General features: G+C 33.2%; 6 protein-coding genes across 6 annotated transcripts; 3 read left to right on the forward strand and 3 right to left on the reverse strand.

Annotated features, from left to right (window-relative positions):
• Positions 1 to 247: 247 nt before the first annotated feature.
• Positions 248 to 1,252, reverse strand: TRIADDRAFT_22477 (uncharacterized protein; the record flags this gene model as incomplete). The annotated part of the gene is made up of 2 exons (XM_002110996.1): positions 248 to 515; positions 654 to 1,252. 2 exons carry the CDS (start codon positions 1,250 to 1,252, stop codon positions 248 to 250), a joined length of 867 nt encoding a protein of 288 aa, XP_002111032.1.
• A 1,990-nt stretch (positions 1,253 to 3,242) lies between these two features.
• On the reverse strand, positions 3,243 to 4,511 carry TRIADDRAFT_2420 (uncharacterized protein; the record flags this gene model as incomplete). The annotated part of the gene is made up of 2 exons (XM_002110997.1): positions 3,243 to 3,501; positions 3,646 to 4,511. Coding segments are annotated over 2 exons (1,125 nt in total), but the record flags the coding sequence as incomplete, so codon positions are not given.
• A 2,925-nt stretch (positions 4,512 to 7,436) lies between these two features.
• On the forward strand, positions 7,437 to 8,841 carry TRIADDRAFT_23179 (uncharacterized protein; the record flags this gene model as incomplete). Its single annotated transcript, XM_002110456.1, has 2 exons — positions 7,437 to 8,320; positions 8,583 to 8,841. The coding sequence occupies 2 exons, from the start codon at positions 7,437 to 7,439 to the stop codon at positions 8,839 to 8,841; spliced, it is 1,143 nt and encodes a 380-aa protein (XP_002110492.1).
• A 1,047-nt stretch (positions 8,842 to 9,888) lies between these two features.
• On the reverse strand, positions 9,889 to 11,069 carry TRIADDRAFT_2130 (uncharacterized protein; the record flags this gene model as incomplete). The annotated part of the gene is made up of 2 exons (XM_002110998.1): positions 9,889 to 10,150; positions 10,318 to 11,069. Coding segments are annotated over 2 exons (1,014 nt in total), but the record flags the coding sequence as incomplete, so codon positions are not given.
• A 2,028-nt stretch (positions 11,070 to 13,097) lies between these two features.
• TRIADDRAFT_54562 (uncharacterized protein) lies at positions 13,098 to 15,468 on the forward strand (the record flags this gene model as incomplete). The annotated part of the gene is made up of 8 exons (XM_002110457.1): positions 13,098 to 13,272; positions 13,427 to 13,469; positions 13,588 to 13,645; positions 13,829 to 13,906; positions 14,112 to 14,263; positions 14,453 to 14,510; positions 14,603 to 15,017; positions 15,248 to 15,468. 8 exons carry the CDS (start codon positions 13,098 to 13,100, stop codon positions 15,466 to 15,468), a joined length of 1,200 nt encoding a protein of 399 aa, XP_002110493.1.
• A 5,143-nt stretch (positions 15,469 to 20,611) lies between these two features.
• TRIADDRAFT_37376 (expressed hypothetical protein) lies at positions 20,612 to 25,640 on the forward strand (the record flags this gene model as incomplete). The annotated part of the gene is made up of 5 exons (XM_002110458.1): positions 20,612 to 20,807; positions 22,183 to 22,276; positions 22,919 to 23,057; positions 24,640 to 24,820; positions 25,490 to 25,640. 5 exons carry the CDS (start codon positions 20,612 to 20,614, stop codon positions 25,567 to 25,569), a joined length of 690 nt encoding a protein of 229 aa, XP_002110494.1. The 3' UTR covers positions 25,570 to 25,640.
• Positions 25,641 to 27,393: the final 1,753 nt, after the last annotated feature.

A 27,393-nucleotide genomic window follows, 5' to 3' on the forward strand; every position in this document is an offset into this window, starting at 1 on the left:
TCCCGCTGTATAGCTAACTGACTCAGACTCCATTCTTCACACTAATGACCATCAAAATTTTATGATGTTCCAATTTATTTTCGTATTACTAGTGCTATAAATACAGATATCAGCAAAATAGTGTTATCATCTTACATGTAGGAATTGCAAGAACTGAAATATATTTATTTGTTAAAAAAGATAATAAATAAACGTATTTATTGGATATTAATCTATCTAATACAGTCGTAATATTACAATTATATTATTAATCCTTCTTACTTTTTGACTGTCGTCTACAACATTTACGACAAGTAAACTGAAATATCTTAAAAATAATGTATATTATAGATAAAATAACAAAACAAACGTCGATTAAGTAATATTGTATAAAATTGAGATTATATTTCTCTACTCTTAAATGTTTAGCACCATTGCTAATTAATACGTAGTCGATCCAATCTGCTGCTGTCTGTAAAGGTGTTCTAGGTCGACTCTTAATTGCAATAGATAGTTCCTTCATTTTCTGACTGTACCTATACAGTATATATCATAATTATTTATAGTACTTGTTAATAAAATACTTTCAATAATTTCAACATTTATTAAATCGATATGTAATTTACAAATAAACTACGGTATTGTAATAAATGAATTCTATCATAAATGCTTACCGATCGTCTGTAACAACTGTTTTAATAGCATTTATAACTCCATCGACAGTCAAATTACCAGTATTTAATCCGACTGCTACTCCTCTTCGCAACAGTTGCTGTAAATTATCGGGTTGATCACCAAATACTGGCATACCAATAACTGGAACGCCATGATACGCAGCTTCGTACATGCTATTATGACCACAATGTGTTACGAAAGCGACAACATTGTTATGACCAAGTAAATCATTTTGAGGAAACCATTTGACGATTTTAACGTTTTTACCAGTTTTTAAATCAACATTCTTACTTTTCCATAAGATCTTATAGGGTAGTTTATTGAAAGCTTCAAGCAATATAGCAATTTTTTCGTCAGATAGACTGTCTAATATAGTACCAAATGATACCAGGACGACTTGAGGCGATTCGTTAACAAACTTTTCAAGATCACTTGGCAATGGTGAAGCTGGTCTAGGTGTTAAAGGACCTACAATTTTAACATTGGGTAAAACAGGTCGAGGATATTCCAATGCAAAATCGACCGGTAAGAGAACAAGAGACGGTGTATAATCTAAATCAGCGCCGCTTAAATGTGTACTAATATTAAATTTTCGCATTAAATTCTCTGTCATCGGATCGAACATAACTCGGTATACAATTTCTCCAATTAAATAAACTAATACATTAATACATCGCTGTAATAGATTCATTTCTGATGTAAATGTTGTGCCCATTTGAGGTGCGTACGATAAAGGGTATGGATTGCCAAGTATTCCACGAGCATATGCAAAACCTAATGTGGAATATAAAACGTTTGGTTTACCAATTGCCTGGGCGAATAAGGTATTGCAAGCAAACATCCGATCACTGATAACAAGATCATAATCAAGGTATGCTTTCATTATCCGAGAATTGTTGAGTAGATCATTGCAGTGACCAAACTGTAGCCTTAAGATCGAGCTAATGCCTTGTATCAACTTATTTTCTCTCAGATATTTAACTGATACCTCGTATTCGTCAAAAGGCTCTGAAACAGTGTAAATATCTACTGGCGCTTTCATATTAGGTAAAACATTAGCTTTTTCTACCACAATTTTTACCTAGTCATAGAAAATATATGAATTACGCATAGAATCAACATGAGATGGTCTAATTTTATTTACATTTGTGTATTCCACATGATTGATGTGCAGTTGAAGATCAAAGCAATAATCTACAAGCGCTTTTGTAATAAACTAAAACACCGTACTAACGATCGCTGTAACAGAATGAAAATAAACTACTGTACTTATTATTTTACCTCATGACCCCTTTGAATTAATTCCTCTGATAGTAAATCCATCACGAAGACATGACTTTTACCAAACATTGGTAAAAGGATAATTTTAGCAGCATCTCCAGTTGGTGATGATAATAGGAATAGTAACGATATCGATAGCGTTGTAAATAGTCTTAGCATCTTTACCCCCTTTACTGTTCGTAATATGCTATTATTATTCTTGCATGTATACCGTTTGTAAGCATACGAGTATTAAAAGTAAAATTGAAAACAATAGCCTTTCTAGAGTAACTCGCCGAGATGTCTTTTCACAGCAGGAGCAGAGGCCTATCAAAATTTGTTATTATTCTGCTAATACTTACTCTACTTAATTGCAATACAATTGGAGTATAATTTTAAAGGAACTTTTTTAAAGAGATCTTAAGATGCATGCACAATAATTGCACAAACGTATTTATCTGTATGACTGTACTCCATGTGTTAAACTACCCAGAATGCATCCACACTAACTGAAGTAGTATAAACTATACTTTATGCTAATTGGTATAATCTGCATAATAAATATATGCGAATTACTGTCATAGCAAATTGCAATACGTATAGCTACAATTCGCTGGCTTCATAACTTTAAATACTGAACTTAAGTGAGCATGCCGTGAGCTAGATTGGGAAACGGGTACTGTTTGGGCGTTGCCTATTAACTGCAAATGCTGCATGTAGTGCAGTTATATCAATACCGATGCCACAGCTTCTGCAAGAGAAAGTTTTTGCTTACCAGCATCTACTATATTTGCTATTCATATCTATTGCCTGTTTAGTAGTCCATGTCTTAGGGCTACAGCCGTGACCGTGACAATGCACAACTAGGTACCTTAAAATTAACTAATACGCGTTTATATAAGTCCCTCGAGCACAGTTTGAACTTAACAGTGCAGTACGCATTCAATAACTCGGAGATGCCGCTGTTGTAATTAGGTATTGTTATTGTTAAGATACCCATAAAGCATCATTGCATTTATAGTCCTGTATCTGATCCTCAGATAAATTTTTATATTATTTATATCATGATAAGGTATATTAACCTATGACTTCTTCATATAGTAGTTTTAATCATTTCCCCAATACGTGTTTGCCATTTTTCAGTTACATAACTCTGGCATTACATAATACTAAAATACAACTTAATGATTACAAGAATCGTATCTATGCGTACTTATAACAAACATATTTAAAACTATCATAAAATCTACATATAATGTATAAATCTAGATATTAATCTATCTAATACAGTCACAAATTATAATATTACAATTACATTGTTAATCCTTTTTACTTTTTGACTGTCGTCTACAACATTTACGACAAATAAACTGAAATATCTTAAAAATAATATATATTATAGATAAAATAACAAAACAAACGTCGATTAAGTAGTATTGTATAAAATTGAGATTATATTTCTCTACTCTTAAATGTTTAGCACCATTGCTAATTAATACGTAGTCGATCCAATCTGCTGCTGTCTGTAAAGGTGTTCTAGGTCGACTCTTAATTACCACCGATAGTTCCTTCATTTTCCGACTATATCTACATGAAGATAATGAATCATAGTTTTTAGTTTTTAACTAACAAAAATATTATTAATAAGCTAATAAAAATTTCTATTATAATTTAATCTATAAATAATTACATAATAAATCACACTTAACAATGCTTATCATAAATGCTTACCGATCGTCTGTAACGACTGTTTTAATAGCATTTATAACTCCATCGACAGTCAAATTACCAGTATTTAATCCGACTGCTACTCCTCTTCGTAACAGTTGCTGTAAATTATCGGGTTGATCACCAAATACTGGCATACCAATAACTGGAACGCCATGATACGCAGCTTCGTACATGCTATTATGACCACAATGTGTTACGAAAGCGACAACATTGTTATGACCAAGTAAATCATTTTGAGGAAACCATTTGACGATTTTAACGTTTTTACCAGTTTTTAAGTCAACATTCTTACTTTTCCATAAGATCTTATAGGGTAGTTTATTGAAAGCTTCAAGCAATATAGCAATTTTTTCGTCAGATAGACCATCTAATATAGTACCAAATGATACCAGGACGACTTGAGGCGATTCGTTAACAAACTTTTCAAGATCACTTGGCAATGGTGAAGCTGGTCTAGGTGTTAAAGGACCTACAATTTTAACATTGGGTAAAACAGGTCGAGGATATTCCAATGCAAAATCGACCGGTAAGAGAACAAGAGACGGTGTATTATCTAAATCAGCGCCGCTTAAATGTGTACTAATATTAAATTTTCGCATTAAATTCTCTGTCATCGGATCGAACATAACTCGGTATACAATTTCTCCAATTAAATAAACTAATACATTAATACATCGCTGTAACAGATTCATTTCTGGTGTGAATGTTGTGCTCATCTGGGGTACATACGATAATGGGTATGGATTACCAAGTACTCCGCGACGGAGTCCAAAGCCTCCAGTAGAATATAGAACATTTTGTTTACCAATTGCCTGAGCGAATAACGTATTACACATAAACATCCGATCACTGATAACAAGATCATAATCAAGGTATGCTTTCATTATCCGAGAATTGTTGAGTAATCCATTGCAGTGATCATTTTGCAATTTCAAAAATTTGTTCATGCCTTCAATAAATTTATTTTCTCGTAGAATTTTTACAGATACCTCGTATTCGTCAAAAGGCTCTGGAATAGTGTAAATATCTACTGGGGTTTTCATGTTAGGTAAAACATTGGCTTTTTCCACTAAGATTTTGACCTAATTTACGAAATATATACGTATAGACGATGCGATTAGAGTCGATATAATGCACGACATGGACTTAGGGTAAATGCGAAGCATCACATCTGATATTATCTAATTTTCTTGTCTAGTTATTAAACTGTAATATAGAAATGCATAGGCAACATGATGGCTGTTATGCGAACAATAAGTGAATAATAGTAAACATGCCTTCGTTCATTCAAATAAGTTAACTACATAGACCCAGATCGGAAATTGTAATTCTCATAATGTCATGTTCACGATCAATATAGTTAGTTAATACTGTAACGAATACGTTTGTGCTCATGATGGCATAAATACTACTCGTATGAGCGTCGAACGTACAGTACTGCATATTGCGTATCACAGTATAGTACAGCAATCGTATCTATTATTATTTAGATATGTTTTCGAAAATTAATGGTTCTAACACATAAAAAGTCTTTGGATAATAGTGATACATGCTCGTGCAATTAACTTTGAATAAATAAATTAAATTTGATTACTGTTAAATAATCCGTAACGATATACGCACATAAGAATACAGTGTTACCAGCAAGTACGACCTAAATAGCGAGACAAGAAAATAACGTTCTATACGATGCATTTGATCAATGCATCCACACATCATAACTGGAATTGATCAGTTTTGCGATGATGACGATTGGATGATTGCTGATCAATATAATTTGGCTAAAAATTTAATTCCTATCATGATATCATACGATAACAATCATTCATACAAATCACAAGCAACTCAATTTAGCAAGTTAGAGCTCACCATCAAAATAGATCATTTCTGTGCTGGTACAGTACTTTACTGACTATTTACTATTTATTTACCTCATGGCCACGACGTATTAACTCCCCTGATAGGAAATCCATCACGAAAACGTGACTTTTACCAAACAATGGTACGACAACAATTTTAGCAGCATCTCCGACTGATGATGATAATAGCAGTGCTAGAGACAAGGTCACAACTAATCTCTGCATCTTTTAACCCTTTTTGCTACAGGTAACCTATTCCAAATAACAAAAACACCAAAATGACACGCGGAAAGTTTTTTAACGTTTTATTAACTACACAACAGACTAAACAGTAACTGCATAGCTGTTCAATCACTGTCTGCTATACAGTACTGTAAGTTGTTCTGTAAACATTAATCTCAGTGCAGCCTTCATACTGGTACATAGCGTTTTGCATCCAGCATTCAGTATGATGCTGACATAGCGCGAATGCAATTCGTATGCCGGATGCCCGGATGATTTAAAAGCGCAATAGCACACATTCATGTTCACTTGTTCAGGCATATTCGAACATGATTTGGACTATTATTTGATGCCTTTTGACTTACATCATACTGATTAACATATCAACAGTGTTGTTATACTTTAATGTATTAATTAATGAATTAATTAATCAATTATGACCAGAGATCATTTTTTACCTCGATAACCAAAGATTGATTGACAGATTGTTATTAGCCATGTGCCCTACTGCCCTGTACAATCTACAGTACTGTACAGTGCAGTGCAGTATCATTCAGCATGTAAACAATCAAAACAAAGACAGCGGAATTACAGTACCCAATAGCATCGCTGCTCCTCATTTTCCGCTCAAGCAGTCAAGTACGTCGTGTTGAGTTTAGCTTTTCAGACTTGTTACCGTAAATTGCTGATATTTTGGATAAAGATAGTATGCATACTACGATGTTAAGGAGAAAATCCTTTTCTTTAATATTGCTGTTTGCCTTCCTCATGCAAAATGTTCATTCTGTAAAGATTGCTGTGATACCAATGTTTGGTAAAAGCCACGTCCATTCTATGAACCTCATAGCTGAAACTTTGATGCAGCGAGGACACGAGGTACTCTTGTCGAATTGTCGTACGCTACTTAGACCTGACGTCTCTACTGTATGTATATTCTCGAATATGAGCTAACATCATCTTCCAGTACAGTACAAGGGACATCAATTTCAGTAGTCCTGTTCAAAGTAGCAGAAGTGCATAAGTACAAGATGAACACTTGCGTTGATAGCATGACTCATAACAGTAACAGGATCAACATGGATATCCGACTCCTACAATATTAAGTGATTTTTTTACTCCACTGTAGACCCATGGATCCATGTTGATCTCAACAATAAAGAATACCTGAAATATCCAACTCCATGTACTCTAATAATATACACGTCCAGTATGCACATCTCAATACAGCCATATAGTACTCTGGACATTTATGCATCTGCCGTAGATCTGTCCAGAAATCCAAACTGTTGTGCCCTTTTAGCTACTACCTAATAGAACAGGGTGACGTAAGATTGTCTGGCTAAGGATAGGCAAACAGTTTGGCTGGACAACTCTAAATTAATCCCAATTCCAACCGTAGACGTACGTATATCTTTAAAATTCATACAACCCATTTAGTCCCATTCAGTAGACTAACTAAATCGTTAAGGATATAGATATTATTCTAATTTGCAGTCTCGACCTAATCGTTGCTCTTCTTTCCAGGTACGTATTGCAGTTGAAAAAACGCAAACAGTTCCTGATATGAAAACTCCCGTCGATATTTACGAATCTAGGCGTCCCGCCAATTTTAGTCATGTTAAGGACAATAAGAGCATGTTTGATGCACTTAACGACTTTGCTGAAGTACTTGAAGAACATTGCCACGGGATATTGAATAATTCAAATATTATGGCTTATTATAAGACTATCGATATTTTAGTAACCGATCGAGGCTATCTTTGTAATAATTTAGTGGCAATGGCAGCCAATAAACCTCATGTAGTAATATCCCCAGGCAGTTTTAATTTACATCGCGGTTTACTTGGTAATCCATCACCCTTATCTTATATTCCTCAATTGGGTAGTGGACTTCCGTCAGCTATGAATTTTAAACATAGACTGCTTAATTGTTTATTTTATGTGATATGGAGTAGTACACATTCGATATATTTTCGTTCAACGGTTGATAAAGTAAATCGTCACTACAAGATCAATCCATCTATGAGCGCGGAAGAAACCGAATATACACCATCTCTGCTGCTTATACCAGCAGATTTTATCTTAGAATTTCCTCGCCCAGTATTGCCGAACGTTAAAGTTATTGGACCTATAACTACCCAACGGGCTAAGCCATTGCCGAATGACCTAGAAACATTTCTGACAGGAAATACAAAAGTGATTTATGTATCGTTTGGCTCGATTATTGAATCTTTTAGCCAGGAAAAGATGGATATTTTAGTTAATGCTTTTAATCAATTACCTTATAAAATCTTATGGAGAAATAAATTTAATATAAAAAATTTAGGTAAACATGTAAAAGTTCTGCCATGGCTACCGCAAAATGATATTCTCGGACATAGTAATGTAGTTGCTTTCTTATCTCACTGTGGTCATAACGGTATGTACGAAGCTGCATTTCACGGTGTGCCAATTCTCGGAATGCCAATTCAGTTTGATCAGTTTGGCAATTTACAACTGATCCTACGTGCGGATATTGGACTTGGATTAAATTTTAATAACTTGACGTCAAACGACATAATCAACGGAATACAAAATCTTCTAACTAACGAAAGGTAAATCATTAATGAAATAGTTACAGTGGCTACAGTTTTTAACATACCGTAGCAGGCGTTAACAACCAAATTATTGTAACTACGGTATTGCTTGAAAGTCATAAATGCAGTACAAAATCTAGTAATCATGTTTGCGTACCAATTATGTCAGGATCCAGAAGTTTATCGGATCGAAGCCTTGATATACGTATAATGAAATTCTATTTTGACTAAAAGCAGTATTTTCACGTTCACATATCTAAACGGTGATCTCTTCTAACAGGTATAGAAAAAACGCCGAGTATGTATCTGCAATTCTGCAAAGTAATCCTAGAACATCAAGGGAAATAGCGGCTGACTGGATTGAATACGTTATAGCAAATAAGGGAGCTGAATATCTTCGAATTCAGGCATATAATCAAAGTTTTGTTGAGTATTATTTACTGGACGTGCTTTTAGTGTTCGTTATCGTAATGACAGTTTTGGTATATGTATTTAGGGCAGTTATTAGATTTATATATCATCGATGTTGCAAAGTATAAATTGATTGATTCAAGCAATAGATCGACTATTTGCTTACTCGATACCGTCGAGGATAATATCAACCACTTTTACACTTTACAGTAGTCAAATTATTTTTATTTCTTATAAGAAGTAAGTAAAGTAAATTTTATACTGTGTAAGTATATAGTGACTTATTTAATATGCAAATTTTCAGTAAGTTTCACTAACGTCTTCATTTCGTGGAATTAATCATGACTAATTCTTTATAAATTGACTGAATTACTACCGTGCGTATTGATATAAAAATTGATCAATATATAGTTTTGTGCTACGGGTTGTGTTAATTATAAGTCAAACCACTGTATGTCTGAACAAAATCTAAAACTTCTAAGTTGACTTTACGTATTCCTGATATCGGTAACTAAATATATGTTTATTAGTCTCTACGTGCAATACGGGATATACGTTAACTTCCGTTTGTTTTTACTAATTTTTGAATGAAAGATTAAAATAACTTTACCGTGATCTGCGATCTTTTGACTAATTGATGCAGTTAATTAATTAAGATGAAAGGGCCAGTACCTAATGTTGGCAAACAGTAATTTCAAGATTGCGGTCTTAAATGTTATCTTGATAGACTACTTTGCCACATTAAGAGCGAGCGATTAAAATATTATACATTTACAGCAGTTATCATTCACTGATGGAGTAGTAATTATGTATTAAACAGCTCAGTACACAATGAATCGGATTATTGCGTCATATAATCTCATGGGTTACTTTCGAGTACTTTAATTTTGTAAGCTTACTTCACTTAAGAAATTATGATGAATACGAGAACAAAAGTACTGCAATACGCATTAAAATGGTCTGTAAAGCAGGCGGTAATTGATTTTAAAATGCTGTATCCGACTTAAAAAGAGAAGAATTTTGTTCAGGCGCTGCAAATAACAGTACTAAGACTTGAAATAAAAATCTTATCATTGCTGAGTTTAAATCCTCTTAAAGCAAATAGCCATAGACAAAGAGTGATAATGCATATTAGTTCTCTTATTATGCCATGCTACGAAAAATTATCTCTAATCTGTCTTAACCTTACAACACCTAAAGTACATTAGTTGAACAAAACGTTTAACTATATATATGATCGTTACTACTGTTATAATCCATACTAGTAGTACGTCTAACATATAATACTCAATAATTGTTAGATTATAACCCTCCATTCTAAGATGCTTCGCTCCTTTATTTGCAATTACATATTCTATCCAATCAACTGCTGTATCCCGTGAAGATCTTGGTTGACTTCGTAGAGCAATAGAAAGGCGGTTAGCATTTTCTCGGTATCTAAAATCAACAACCTAAACTTAGTTTTTATCCAGTGATGTAGTAAATATTAGATGAATACAGTACGTTAAACTGTTTTGTTATAAGTGTCATATCACTCAACAAACTAGAATTAAACCCAGTAACATCATAAATAGAAATTGGACAACCTCAGGTTAGTTACTGACCTATCCTTTGTAAGTTGCATAATTCCATTAACTATATCATCTGATGTTAATCTAAGAAAATCTATCTTGACACCAAACCCAGCCTGCAAAATTTGGTTAGCATTATCGATCTGATCACCATGAATTGGCATCGCAAGGACAGGTATACCGTGATAAGCAGCTTCGTACATACTGTTATGGCCACAATGAGAATAGAAAACAATGGTATTTTTGTGACCTAAAATATCATTTTGAGGTACCCAACCAACAATTTTAACATGTGAGCCAATGTCAGTGATGTTGGTTTTGATTTTCCATAGCACCTTATATGGTAATCGATTTACAGCATCTACTAAGATTCTCAGTTTTTCTAAGCTAAGTTCTTCAAACGTTGAACCGAATGCAATATAAACTACTTTACTATCACCATTCATAAATGCTTCCAATTCATTAGGCAATGGCATTGCTGGCGTAGCAGATAAAGAACCAATAACTTTAACATTAGGTAGAACAGGTCGAGGGTATTCAAGGACAAAATCGCTAGTAATCAACACCATTGATGGAGAATTCTCAATTTCATATAAGCTCATTGATGGAGCAATGTTGAATTCCTGATTTAACGTCGTAATAGTTGTCCTCGTTAAATAAGAGAAAAATCTGTCTCCCATAAGATAGAAAACTGTATTCAGAAATCTTTGCTTAAATGTCATCTTGGATGAATATCCAGTTAATGCATACGGAATATATGATAACGGAAAAGGATTATTAAGTAATAAATGAGGCAAATTAAAGCCACCAGGCGATACAACAACATGAAGCTTTCCAATTGCAGTCGCTATTAAACTACCACAAATAAATCCACGATCAGTTACTAGGACGTCAATTGTTTTATAATAAGACATAATAGTTGAATTATTCAGAATAGCTGCACAATATTCCTTTTGCAATCTCAAAAATATTTTTAAAGTAGTTATGATAGAAAAGCTGTTATTGACTTCCCCAAATTTAAAAGGGTGCTGAACCTCGTAAGAATCAACAGGAAGTTTTATGGTTGGCAACATTTGTGTTCTTTCAACGGTTATCCGCACCTAAAAGTAAGAAAATATCAACGTACCTCAGAATTACGGAAACACTAGCCACTTAATACAAATGAGATATTTTCAATGTTATTACTGTCTCTATATTATCAATGTTAAGCTTAGGTGCAATCCCTTTAATGATTATGATTATTCCGCGTATGTTATCGCAGGAGGTAACTAAACTACATATTGCAATATCATGCAGCAAGTTGAATAGTTTCAATGAAGTAGTGTTGATGACTTAGCTTAGCTCTTGTACTTTACTGTTAGATGTTTACTATTTTAACCTCTAATACATATCCCTTAATTAGAATACACCAAACCACACAAGAAAAGAAATGGCTATACCTTGCAATTCAAAATATCTGATGCTATGTATAAGAATTACACACATTACATCACTGGCACATCTCGTCAAACTTTTTGCTTGCGTATTTATAACGATCATATGGCATAAAGGACCATATCATTTTTTGCAGACTGCCGTTACAGTACTTGAGAATGATGTTTAAGCGTCAAATGGATGTTCAAGTATCATGACACAATAATATTGCTTAATTAACCATTTCACTAATATTATGGTACTCAGGTACTGTGCAACGATATTTCAATATCTACAGCTGCACTATTACGATAACAGCATGCAGTATGTATACTCGTATGTATATTAAACTATGATGTTATTATTAATAGACTAGATAATAGTGATATTAACCGCAAACAGCTATTGTATGACCTCCTCTACGTACTGTAGATATCTAGCTATTACAAGACAGATTGACAGCTACTCTTACATCATGGCCGCGCTTATGCAAAGCTTCTCCCATTGCATTGATGACATGTACATGACTTTTTCCAAACATTGGTATTACAGCTATCTTTGCGCATTGTCCGCGAAGAGGCAAAAGGGTAATTGGCAAAGCGATTAAAGCTATCAAAACCAGTAATCTCAATGCCATTGCAAGCTAATTTAGACAAAATACACATATCACTTTATAAACAATGTTAAACCCACTTTTGATTAATTTATTCATTTATTATATATTTTAAAATATATTTCATTAATCGTTAGATGCATATTTAATAAATAAATTCCGCCTTGCGCTATGTAATCTAACCTATAATTACAGCGTATAGATCACACTAAAACCTACCTATGTAATGTGAACGAGTCGATTCGATATATCGTGGATTACTAAATTACCGGTAATTTAGTAATTCGTAGATAAATATTGCAAATCACGACTGATTATAATAATTAATTATACACTAATAACGATATTGGCACTACTGCTAAATTAAAATTACAGATATTCGTATATCAGTAGATATCTTTACTGGATATCATTAGGTAATGCTAATCACCACTTGTCGCCACATTTGTAACCTTAGTTAATAAATTCAGGAGTTATTAAAGTCGGGATGGTACTGTACTGTACAGTACAGTACACTTAGTACAGTCATTATACTGTACTTACTGTCATGGTACTGTACAGTTATAATCTTTTCTATCTGTATGTCTGTCTGAAGATTATTCTGCATCAGTTTTAAGGTCCTGTAGTGTACAGTACAGTATAGTACTGCATATTCAATTTTATGAATTTTAATCTATGATTAAAACTTAAAAAGGGAAGTACAATTTATAATTTTATTTCCCCCGATCTATTTATTTTACGATTTCATTAATTTGTATGAAATCTAAGCCCAAGACTACAAACATCTATGGCAGGATCTACTGGCTTAAATTTTAATAATTATGAATCAATCTTGCAGTCGAGAAAGGAAAAGAATTCAAACGTAGATGACGAACAACCTGAACTTGACGATATTGAACAAGCCCAAGCTAATATCTTAGAGGACGTTGCACCTAGAAGAAAAGATATCGAATTCCAAGAAAGTAAATAATAATACAATACAGTATTTTACATACTAGAATAACTATACATCTCCAGAGTGGCTACCCTGATATTACGTATATTCAGTACTCTGCATAGCATATAATTTAATCTTCTGCCTTCTTGTTAATTTTATTTATTGTGTATATTGTATAGAGAAAAACCAACTCACTCTAGGAATTGCAGTCAGATTGATCAGGTACAGTATTGCTGTATTCTTGATAATATAACTTGAGAACATTGTATGTGTATGACGTTATACGTAAAACTAGACTAAACGATTGAATAAAACTCCTTTTTTTTGTTGTCATAATTAGTCGTTGCATTGATGAAACCATATCTCACCCCTTGATTGTCTTACGTCGCCAATGTCAAGTAAGTTCAGAATTGCTGAAACTGAAATACATACTATAAATACTGTACTAAGTGTTCGTATACTGGTTAAATCATCTTATAGTGTGGAAAAATCTCTTTATGAAAGTTGTATACCTACATTTAATAAATACATATTAACGCCTAATACTCTTATGATTTAATACGTATATTCTTACTTTGTAGGTCAATCATCGTTCAACTGGTTATTGCTTAACGCCTTTCTCAGTTCTACCAACTCTGATGGGTATCCAGAGGCACCAGGTGCAGACCTCGTGAACTCCTTTTGGAGTAACTACTATAAATTGTATAGCACATTATGAGATCTATTCTTAGATTATCCATTGCATACTTATATACTTATAACTACTGAAGTATTTTATTGACTCAATAATGGTAAAAAAATTTATTATAATCCAGCTATGCTACATTAGAAACTCATTATTCCTTTATTCTATAACTAATAAAGGGATTTGCAACACTTTGGAAAGGATTTGGAAGTACATTCATAGTACGTGGGTTAGTTATTTCAACTGAAACTCTAATCACTGAAACTGTACCACTATCGATAAAACCTAATCAAGGACTGATGAAATTTCCAACACATACAATCCTTAAAAGGTTAGTTACAAATATACGCATAGTGATGTGCGTAATTAATTAATTGTATTCTTTCACGCAAATCATACATATTCTCATGATACTCGTTAAGGTACTACTCGAATATAGGTATATGCTCAAAATGCTAGATTAAACTCAATCTACTCTACCTATTTCATTAATTATGGTCCAATTTCTGCAATATTTCAGTCTCAGCTTTATGATTGTAACACCATTTTACGCGACAAGTCTACTGGAAACACTAAAAGTACGGCATAGAAATATCTCCTCTTGATTCAAATATTTATTTCTAACAAAGTAAAATCAAAGCTTAGTCAAATTGATTTTGTCATTTTTTAGTGCAATTTTGGCAATGGAAATTCTAATGTAATGAATTTGAACTGTTTGGTCAGCGGTTTTAACCGTATTATCGGTCGTAATTTACCCAGGACAACCCGATTACTACCGTTATGGAAGTTAGCAATACCAACTGTTGGCTATCATATTTTACATTATACATTAACATCATTAATTGAATTGATTACTATACGTATCTATCGTGATTCTAAAAAATCTGAATCATTTGAGTCAAGTCAACCTGAAGATGATGAAGATACAGACCAGCCTCATACGATGACAGAGACTTTTTTCCCAGAGTTAGCAGCTCATTTTTTTGGAAATATGGTATCAGATATAGTACTGTATCCGTTAGAAACGATTATGCATAGATTACTCATGCAGGGTACACGAACTATAATAGATAACACTGACGCTGGTGAGAATTGTATATAATAATGCTTATTGGTAACATAATATGTTAAAATAACAGTATATTACATGCATCTTATTCTGTAAGCTTCCGCGAATCACTCATGCATCAATCGATATCTGCAACATTTCTCTTACAACATTATTTTAAGTTTATAATAACTACAATTTTAGTATGCATTCTGCTGATCACAAATGGAAAAACCTTATAATTTTTAATTTTTATTGCTATTTTAGGGGTAGGTGTTGTGCCTCTGGACACTTCCTATGACGGTGTATTAGATTGTTACACATCAATGATCAATGAGGAAGGCACCTGTAGCCTTTACAAGGGTATTGGTGCAGTTACTGTTCAATATATTTGCAGCTATGCCATTCTAAGATCTACAAAATATATTTTTCAACGCTTTTCAAATTACTTTGAGTATAGAAGACCACGAAATTTACATTCTTCCTAAAAAATTTTTGTATTAATATTGGTTTCCTTCGGTCTCTAATAATTTAAAATATACATACTTAATAAAATGATAGTACTAATTCCTGGACCCATAAAATTGTGACTGTAGTTAAGATTTTATCCAGACTCCGTATATAAATACGTTAGGGATGGTCATTACCATATATCCACCTAATCTATGCTATGCAGTTCTCTAACTTCCAATCTCAAGATATTAACTCGAAAATTAAGATGTTCTTCAATAGATATATTTCGTTACTTGAATCTTTACTAAAGATATGTTTATGCCTCAGACGTTTGAATTGTAAAACATTTATTTGCTACTATAAGTAGATTTTATAATTTTTCATGTGCAATTGCTTTCTATATGCGCAACTACAAACCTGATGTTGGAGGTATCAAAAATGCTATAATGAAATTATACCGGCCATGAATCTTAACATGGTTAGTCTGTCATCTGGTAGTGCATGCCTAGATAGTTCCTAATGTAATGCTAAATTATTTTTGTTGCTCATTGCATAAAGTAAATTATAAAATGCATCTCGAAGTCATGAATCGCTCACTATCTGCTATCATTTATGTGGTAATTTACTATGATATCATGATAAATAGATCAAGCTAATAACACATCTTCCTTTTACACGTACTACAATATAAATTTATATTTATTTTCTACAATTGAAGATTGAATTTGCAATATAAGGTTCGAATTAGGGTTATCCTTAAGTACAATGTGTAAAGTGATTATCAAACAGTATATTACGGTGCTAATATTCTGCTGCAACGATTACGATCAAGCATTAATAAATATGATAAAGCCAAACCAATATTCCTCTTTCTATGACCAATAAAGTTAACATTGTTTGTACATCTTCGCAAATATGTAGCTCCTCATCGGATCTCGCTCGAATTTTCTGACCCAAATCTACTAAGACATAGAGTTTCATGCCGTGATCAATTATATTATGATGTTAAATTCGTACATGCGACTTTTGTAAACTAATTTGCTTGATTGTGCTAATGAAGGAATCATTTCTTTGAACTAACAAATAGTAACCCTTTTATTTTTACGTATGCATCGCCATCTTTGATTTGTAGAAATCATCTTAAGGAGTGCTACAGTATAGCCTTCAATATTAAAATTCTCAATGCAGTATAATTGAAAGACGTGCATAATAATTTAAGTTCTAATATCTCAACAGATAACATGAACAGCTTATTTCTGCAATTCAAAAAGGTTGCAATAGTTATTAGTGCAACTTGTGTAGTCTTACAGTAGGCCATATATCCTTTACTTGGACATGATAATTAATCTGTTAGTAAAGTAGAGCAAATGAGGGTTATCGAATGAATTAATTTATAATGCATAAGTGTATTCTTTCAAACATGGTATCTCCCTCCTTATTAGTAATAAGGATTACTGGATAATAAAATCCTTGCTTCACAATACGTTGCATTAATATATCAGATACCGCAAATAGCTATAGTACAGTATAGTAAATACTGTACTGGTCTCGTATATTGTTCATTAACATGGCCAAACAATAAAATTAATCAAGAAAATATGCTAGCTACAATTACAATCACATACGTGTACGTACGTGAACTCAGTACTTAGATCTAGACTTAATTTTTCGAATTTCGTAGTAATATAGCTAAATGTATTTTTAATGTCTCTAAATAAAATTAATGATTTTATAAATTAATCAAGAGTTCATTCTAGAACTAGCAACCGACCATATGTTGTTTAATAAGTACCAGATGCTAATCACGGTGCACTAACTGTACCTAGCATTTTAATTAACCTAACTTGTAACATATCAAAAACGACACTCATTGTACGTATATTGCAAAATGTATAACATGAATTGAATTTTATTAGATTCAATAAATTAACTACGTACGCCAACATACGTTTGCAAAAACACGTATACCTGTTACTGCGTGCTAGATTAGGATACTAAAGTACATTCTTTCAGGATTACGCACAGCATCAAATGGATATTTGAACTATACTCTGCAATTAGTATGCAAAGTAGTTGACTACATAACTCATAAATTTTTTTTAGCATAATTAGTTCAGTAGTAAGATCTTAACATAAATACATTATATCGTATTTACATGTTAACACTGTTAAAGCTTTTAAGATTAAAAATTGTCATCAATATAATCAATTCAGATGATACAAAACCCTACTCTTCTTTATTATCCAATACGTGTATAGTACTTATACAATATGTATACTCTAACCGGGTAGTAAGTCAACAATATTCTATACAAAATTGTAGAGAAAAATTTTGTACGGGTGCTATCCCTGGTACAAATAGCTAACACATAATTTATAATTTTTAACGTACAGCAGAAATAGATGCATAGTTCATCACGGATAAATAGAAGCATCTGTTTCATGATCCGATAAAACATAATTGATGATAATCACTTTTCTAGAGTTAGTGGATAAGGATTAAAATGTAATTGAGAACAATTTTATAAAATATAAAATAATAATATCAAAACCAGCTACTAATAAATTATACAAATGAAAGCGTACAAGATTAGATCTATATTGCATAGAATTAATGGCACTATATAGTACATATATACGTAGAGGGCACCACTATTAATTAATAAATAGCGGTTTTACGGAAATTTTAAATTTTATTTGAGAATAATACGAGTATATAATTAATTCTACATCAATAATATTATAAACTTTTATAGTAAAAGGTATCGTAAACTCGATTCTAACTGTAGATCGGTATTATGATTTACAGTTAATAAATGAGCCGTTTATTTAATATTTTCTCTTCAACTTCTGCATGTTAACCGCATATGATATACTACAAATTTGAATACGAGTTACAGTGCCACTTTGTACGATATACAACTGTTATGCAGTTTTACAAAATGGTAAACCAATTTACTGTACCGTATACTCGTATGCTGTAATTAATTAATAATGTCAGGGTTATTCTCAGGGTTAATCAGTATTTCAGTAAATATCTGCCGTATTTATGACTATAAGCTACCTGCTGTAGTAGATCATGAGATTACACAACTAATCCCTTTAGATAAGTCAAAATATCAATCACGGAAGAGGATACAACATGCATACGCGTATACGTATGCGTATACTGTATTACTGTTCTGCGCTGTACTGTACACTAGTGTACAGTATATGAACGTATTTAAAATTATCTTATCAATGTTCGGGAAACATTTTAAGCTTTAGATTTGGTATCATGTTGTAGATATGCCGCACGCGCAGACCATCTAGTGTTATCGTTGATCTATTTGCCTAGATTTCCATTAAGCTTCTTTAAAGTTGATTGATTGTGTTAACATGTCATCACCATAATAATAGTAATTATTAATGATTAGCTATTGTTAATTGGAGTAACTATTGTATATTAATCAAATAACCGCATTACAACACTAACGTCTATTATAAAGAATACAGCATTGCTGTATACTTTACAGTGTATAGTATGAAATGAGTGTTTGCTAGCATGCATTTATAACAATTATGAACCACTATAAGAATATCTAATGCTCCATTTTACACGCTCGTAGAACGTCAATGTGTCAGTGCTACTTTAGCAGTTAACTACCTTAGTATACGAGTACAGTATTAAGGATATGCTCAGCTCAATGCTCGTGCGGTTACAGAGGAGAGCATACTAATTTTGCATACTTAATCTGTAGTAATAATTTAATTTGATAAATCGCTGCGTTCATAATGAATAATAGTATACTATATACAGGATATAAATAATTAATTAATTAATTAATCGGGGGTACAGATAGAGATATTCCAGTGGAGAACTAGAATTTGACAGGGCGGACCAAGTGAGTCATCATGTTGAGTCATACATACAGTAGTTGATTCACTTTTAATGTACCAGCCGAGTTTTCTGCTAAAAAACACTTGATTACACTGGTATTTACAGCATTATTAGTCGATTATGTACAGTTTTGATCTTTGCTCGTTAGCAGTGGCAGAGCTGTCACTGATTTGCAAATTTGTCTCCATCTTAAGAGAACGCCCATTTTCTTCAAGTACTGTACTGTGTTCCATCTGTCCATGACTGTATTCACCATATTCACTGTCAGTGCTGTTACTTTGTACAGTACAGTACTGTACTGTGCAGAAAGAATCTCAGGTTGCATGACTTGCATCAGCATGCTTCAAACTGTAGTGACCCTAGACTAAGAAAGTCTTTTAATTTAGTGCTGATGGCGATGATACTTCTATCGATACTGAGTAAGGTACAGTACAGTATTGTACTGTAGGTTTTTTCTTACCTCTTTGGTACTGTACAGTGTACAGTACTGTATTTACAATGCAATAGTAATCCATGACCAATGATCATCCAGGAGTCCATGACACAGTGTACAGTGTACAGTACAGTACTGTACAGTACATCTATGGTTTGACAATACTGTACACAGCGTACAGTACAGTACAATACTACAGTACTGTACAGTACACCACAGCATGGTAAAATTCTTATTTTACAGTATTTAGCTATTTTTAGAAGAAAGACAAACCTGTACTGTACGGTACAGTACAGTAACAGTAGCGTACCGTAAGCCTCATGCTGACTCATATAAAACACTATTGATCATCGTGGACCCCTTGTGAACCAGTTGCTGTCCGTGGGTCATTTTTTAGCATTTCGGTACGGTAATGTAGGAGTATACTGCCATTCACATCGTGGGATAGGTGAGGTCTCGTTGTAACTTGCCGACCTTGCACTGTGCTGTCTTTGGATTGTACGACCTACAGTACTGTACTGTATGTGTACTGTACTCTACAAAAGTCTGCAATCATAGAGGTTACAAGGGCAATAAGAACGTGTGGCTCTGGCGCAAGTGAGCCATTATATAGTGGAAGTATTTTAAAAAGGGCTAGAAAAGTTCCCAAAGGTATGTCGGCCTGATAGGATTGCTTACTGATCGTTCAACCGCCAAGAGAATATATTATACAGTATACCCTACACAGTAGTTGTACAGGAAAAGTTGGATAATAATACGTATATTCATTATTTTGCGTATTCCGTTTACTTTATTGGTCTAGCTAAGAAAATTTTTCCTGTATAATTTTGTTGTAACGATACAGAATTAAAGAATATTGGACATAATGTCGAATCAACCGAATCAAGAACAAACCGAAGTTAAGCCAACACCGGCGAATGCTCCCGCCGACAACGGCGCAAACGAACTGTTGACCGCTCGGCAAAAGTTAGAAAAATTCTTGAACGAGAAAAATGCAGTGACGGATGTCTTGAATCAAATTGAAGAACAAACCGGCGTCCAAAAAATTTATCAAGTTGGTGGTAAGTTGGATGGAGTAGAAGTAACTGTTAGCCTCAATGGGGGCGGGCGTTGATTCTACATGATGCTACAATTTGTCCATTGTAAGAGTCAAACTGCATAGGACACCAATATTTGTCTACCCTCATGCTGATAAAAGCTAGATCCTCAAGTTATTGATTGATTTATCTCATCGGTCTGCTGCCCTTATAACTAAATTTATGGGCGGCTTTTAAATATTTCGGCGGCCCACTTTCACGATACTATTCGAAAACAGTACAGTGTACAGTACTCTGTACAGTATATTATGGCTTTTGAAGTTCAACAAAAGCCTATTTTGTAGTTGATCCCAGTTTAGTGATAGCCTATTATCTAAAATAACGTCAATCTTTCATGCTATTTTTTATCTTCATTAAGCCATTTTCTACAGATATTGCTGTGCTATACTACAGTTTGCTATGTCTATTTTTATACCATTATGCCCTCATCCCATCTTAAAGTATGAAAAACTATACAATTTCTACTCCATAGTGTGTGCAATTTTATTAGCTTATGGTATTCTCCGTGCACCGTCTGACCAGTTTGCTTAACAAATTTAGCGTATGTAACGACTAAGTAGTGTACGGCACTGTCTGGATACCGCTTTTACTTTAACTGAAGGCAATGCGGCAATCTTGTTAACGTAATAATCAATAAAAGCATATAGCTCAGCTGGTGATGCCTCAAAGTTTCGTCATGCTGGAATGATATTGTTAAAGATTCTCATGATATAATTTTCAAAATGCAACATTTGCACACGGTATACAGTAGTATCATGGACTTCTTCTTTGATAGTGTCCTGAAACGTCAACAGTCCACATACTGCCGTACTACATCATAGTAAATTACTTCACAGGAATCTTTTTTGCAATCCACGCGCATATTTCCTGCTCTCTTAGTAAGCACCTCAATGGTATGTTACGATTTTGTATGGAATACATTTGTTATTACCATATTTAAGGATATAAGATACGATTAGTGTTCCTCTTAGCCCTACATGTGTAAACTGTGACCCCACTCTCTGTCAATTATACCGTATCAACGCTCAAATGTCACTCTACGACGAAAAGCCGCCATCCAACTACACAAGTTGCTAAATTTATTTGAGATACAGTAGCACAGATTGAAATTTTTAGCTAGCTCTTATACTAAATAATGTGCGTAAAAATTATGATCTTTAAGAACAATCATGATTTTGCAATCGTTAAAATTTTCGCAAGTTGTTGTATTTCTGCTATGTAGTAACCATTAAAATCAATACAGCACACTGTAAATACGCGTATCCTTTCTCTTTCATCTCCTTCTTGAGTTACACGCTTCTATCTCTTCTAAAATATTCACTGATATTTGCGTATTTAGGTCTCGGAGGATTCTTAGCTTTCTATATGGCCGTAGGATATGGAGCACAAATACTTTGTAATGTCTTGGGTTTCGCTTATCCAGCTGTTGCATCGTGAGTATTAGTGGTACAGCAAACTTTCTCCCTGTTGTTTACTAAATACTCTATAAACTCCAATTCATCGACATCTAATAGCGCGTAGATTTTTTTATTACCCTGCACAGCATGTCAAATTGTTAATAAATTTACATCATTCTTTCCTACTCTACTGCCCAATGTAAATTTGCGCCTGGATACTGTACCATACATAATACATATAGTTACACCGTGTATATATATTTACCGGAGGTTATCGTACAATACTGAAACAGTTTGTCCTCAAATGGAAAGGCGATGACGGTAAAATTGCAGTTATTAAATTGAAGTATTCAGAGGAAATTTATGCTTTAACTGTACTGCAATTTTCATATTTTTAGGATAGTAAATTACAATCTACGATCTGTAATCAACTATTTAGTTCTTATTGTACAGTACTGCATTTCCGATCGTTTCTATCACTACTGGAGACAGGTCGTCGTTATTGTTCACATTGCTGCGATGTTAAATCTACTAGGTGTGAAATACAGTACTGTAGTGTGCCGTATAGTACTGTAGTACTGCAATGATGTCCGATTTCGATATTTCTCATTTGTAAATAAATCTTTCCTTAACATTGACTTAAAAAATAACACTACACCTGTTATTATTAACGAACAGTATTAAAGCTATTGAAAGCGAAGGTTCACGGGACGACCGCCAGTGGTTGACTTACTGGGTAGTCTATGCTGTCTTCAATATTTTGGAGTACTTCTCTGATCTACTACTATCTTGGTTCCCGTTTTATTTTCTAATGAAAGTAAGGCTACAAAAGTGATATTGTAATCGTAATGATTACTTTTATGCTTTATGCAACAAAGAAAATTTATCGATTTCTGCTTATAAATAATTTAATTGCCTGCCTATGTTATGCTCTATTCTATACAATGTATACTTTAACAAACTGGACGATGTCTACTGTACGCCGATAAAATACCGCAGTAACATAATTACAATTACATGATACTCTAGCAGTCATTTAATATTCGTTTATAAATTCTGCATAGTTTGTTAGTCACTTATCGTCAGAACTGTGCCCTTGACAGTTTTCACTTGATACACTGTACTTTACAGTGTTAAAAACCCTGAGAATAATAATGAAAAAAGCTTTTAAAAATGATATGATAGTATCGAAATTTACGAGGCAAGATTTATATGACTGATGTATTTGTAAATGATTCGTTCGTTAATCGATTTCTGAGCGGTGTTTTACTTGTAAATCACCATGTGTTTTTTTCCTCTCGGTTTGAGATTGCGTCAGGCATATGTTGCCCTTTATTCGTTAGCGTCACTTTGCAACGCTTACATGTTATATGCGTACCTTAAGCATTATGTGTTAGACAATATTGTACAGTATTTACTGTTAATTATTATAATTAATACTGAAATTCATGGATAGAAACTATAGTTTATTCTTTAAATTTTACTGGTTCACTACTGCCGTCCACGTCATGTAATGTTAACATATAGTACAGTAATATCAGTCGATGACGTCATGTCTAGTTCTCTCCCTACTGTACTTAAACATGAAATTTTGAAATTATTTCTGATTACTCATATGATTTGAGTCATAAGCCTCGCAATACACCTCCTCTTCTTTGCTTAGACTTATAATGACTCACTGATCTTCTCGCCCTTCCTTAAATATGAAATAATTCTGATTTAATAATACAAAATGAGCACGTTACCTAACACCTCAATGAACAGTATATTACTATTTTATGGTTATTTAGCGAAAAGACTACTTCAATGCAATCTTACCTAAAGATGTTTAAGCAATCTTACTTAAAAGCAGTCAATGTACACAGACTTTACTAGTTATTTTTACAATATCAATTGTAGCTTTTATTACGGTATCCATTAATTTACTATTGATACTAAATATCAAACAAATGCTAATCGTCTATCCTGAACTTCGCCATCTTGCAATATACTTTCGAAAGTACTTCTCTAGTGAATATTTCGCATTAATAACGATATCCTGAAACTACTTTTGACGCTAATATTGACGTTTACTGCTATCGTATTACAATAACGTCATTCTTCTACAAGCATACAGACTAACGTGTAATGTAGCCTATAAAATTACCAGCTTGAATGAAATTTTTGGCACAGATTAATACTGATGTGATTAGACCACTATCAGTTAATATCTTATAGTAATAATAATTTACATCTTAAAGAGGTGTAAATTTTTTGTAAAAGTATTGAAACAATAGTCCACTTTTGTAAAATCTGTTTTTATATTTTTAATTTGCAATTGAGACATGGTGTAGTAGTAAATGACTGATCTGCTAAGCACCCACTTTTATATTAATTTTGATTTTTATTTCTTATTTTAGTTGCTATTCCTCTGCTGGTGCATGGCTCCTGTATCTTGGAATGGATCCCACATAATTTACTTCAAGATCATAAGGCCGTGGTTTTTAAGACACGAACAGGAAATTGAAAGAGATCTGAATATGATCGAGACGGAAGTTACTGGTGCCGCTAACGCAGCTGTGAACGTTGCTAAAGAGCACGGTAGAGTAAAATTCTCGTATCTCGCTAATATGCTAGTGCAAGAGCTGCTACAACAGATTTTTATGGAATAGTTCGTATATGACAATTGTTACCTCTAATGTAATATGCAAGTATAATCAAATTTGATACTGACGCTATGGCTTCAAACAACAGTGGCAGAGAAGAGTATTTCATTAGTGGCGCTATTCTACTATAAAGTAGTTAATGACAAACAGTTAACCATAATTACGTCTTTCCTTAGCTAGTAAAGGCGCTATCAGTAATCGGAAATCCACATTACAGGTATAATGGATACTGTATTTATTAATTAATTTTAGTCAATCAGTTCCTTGCTATTTACTTCCGATCACCTCGTACGTTTTAGGTAGATTAAAAAGGATGAGTTTCTAATAGAAAATGAAGTAAACCTATTTTGTACATGATAGCAAATTAATTTTAGTGTTTTATAGTAACTTGTCCATTAAATCACAAAAAGTGGCCATTGTTTTAAATATAATAGAAATCAAACTGACATTGACTTGGTTTAACCTTATTGTATATTTGACTTAGTCTTGTAAATTGTATGAGTTTGTCAATTAAAAAATTCTATATGTAAAATCAGATTGAGAGAAAAAAATGATGATCAAATTCGCTTACAAGTTTATAACTGATATTATTTATATTTAATAGCAACAACTGCGGCCCAACAGCACCTCGTCGACCAAATGCAGCATAGCGTATCGGGTAATCAGCAAGAGCCAGAAAACTAAAGGAAGATAAAAGACGAGATAATACCACACATATCAAGTATAATCATCACAAAGTAAAAAATAGATACGACTTAACTACTGTGTGATAGCAAAAGGAAGAACATTCATCCTATTTAGTTTTGTTTCTCTCTTGATCGCTATTTGTAATCCGATGGGTGTGTTTTGAAAGAAATTTAAATCTCGTAATTCACTACCGTGTTAAAGGAAGCCAGTTTTACTAATTTAATCTTAGCAAATATCCGTCATAGCATCCATTATATTCTAAATTGTAGAAAATGGGTAGATAGTATTAATTTGGTAGCAGCACGTGTAGAAAATAGCCCTCTATTTTCTATGCTAAGACATGTAACTGCAGTACGGCGCTATGTTTATTAGTCCTCTATTAATTCAGTGCTAATCATTGTTATTATTGCTAATGATCGTAAAGTAATAAAAGATAACGCTTTTAATACAAGAGGCCTTAACAATTTCAGATATCCTGTCTATCAGAGGAATGACGTATGGCGATCGCCACATTACTATATCGTGATATGCAAGAGCAACACAGTACATCTACTACAAACGAAAATGTTTAGTCGCCTATGACCGATATCATCTCTATAATACTACAACAACTTATAATATTGTATGCGCTTATGATGGCTTATCTATAAATAACAACATCTATTTTTATCTCATTTTGTACAAAACGCAGCTGCAGAATTGTGTCGCATAAGTGTAAACCGTAGAATCTGCATTAGATATACGATACGGTCTAATAAAAATATTAGATTGCTTCTCGTGTAAGATAATACGGTTTAGAAAGGAAATGATTCCTTAAAGTTGAATTTCAGTTCCAAGCATTGACATCCAAACATGTCAACGGTATAATGTTGAAATTAATAAGAAATAGATTTTTTGCGTCGTAAAGCATTACTGTACTATTTATGCTCGATCTCCGTTAACGATTGGAGCCATGAGCATCCTACCTTCAAATGCAAGTACTTGCATTACTATAACGCGGATAATTTGGTCTAAGAAGTCCACAAGACACTTGTATGCTAGCTAACTCACTTTCGAGTTTCGAGCTTTTGTCTACTTGGATTGAAAGAAACTCTCCTATTAATTATTTCCTATCAATATATGACGTATTTTATCAATTCAAGTAACATCCGCAGGTAATATTGCGCCAATCATGCAGCTACGTGTACAGTAGATAGATAATTCATCAAATAAATCTTTACCCTTTGAGGTATAGGCAATTCAGGTGATCTCAATAAGCTGACTGTGCCGTTTTTGTAATCCATATATTAACATTCTTTCTATCCAATAACATTAAGGTAAGAAGAGAGAATAATAGCAACAAATTTTTTCTCCAAAATGATTATACGCGAAAATAGCTATCAATCATTGATAATAAAGATTGAGTACTACATACGGAAATTTCTATTAATTAGAGGTTTACTAAAATGCAAATACCATTTAAATGTTTGTGCTCGTATTATTATTAGCGATCAATTAATTATGAAGCCATCGTGAATATTTTTTTAACTTAGCTATTCGTAACGGTAAAATTTATCCTACTATACAGTACTACATAATATACTTTTATGACAACAATTATACATAAATACTTGCGCAAGTTCGTGATATTCGCTTGGTTACTAATAATTAGATTCTATTGATAAAATGTGACAACAGGTGCAATAAATACGCCTTATTTTACTCACTTACGATGATATTCATACGCGTACAAATACACAGTTACAGCATATCACTCACAACACAACACATGATCTACAGCTAGAATACGTCACTGTAACTCCTTTCACTTACATATCAAAG

Source organism: Trichoplax adhaerens, genomic scaffold, assembly GCF_000150275.1.
Source record: "Trichoplax adhaerens TRIADscaffold_3 genomic scaffold, whole genome shotgun sequence".
Lineage (NCBI taxonomy): Eukaryota > Metazoa > Placozoa > Uniplacotomia > Trichoplacea > Trichoplacidae > Trichoplax > Trichoplax adhaerens.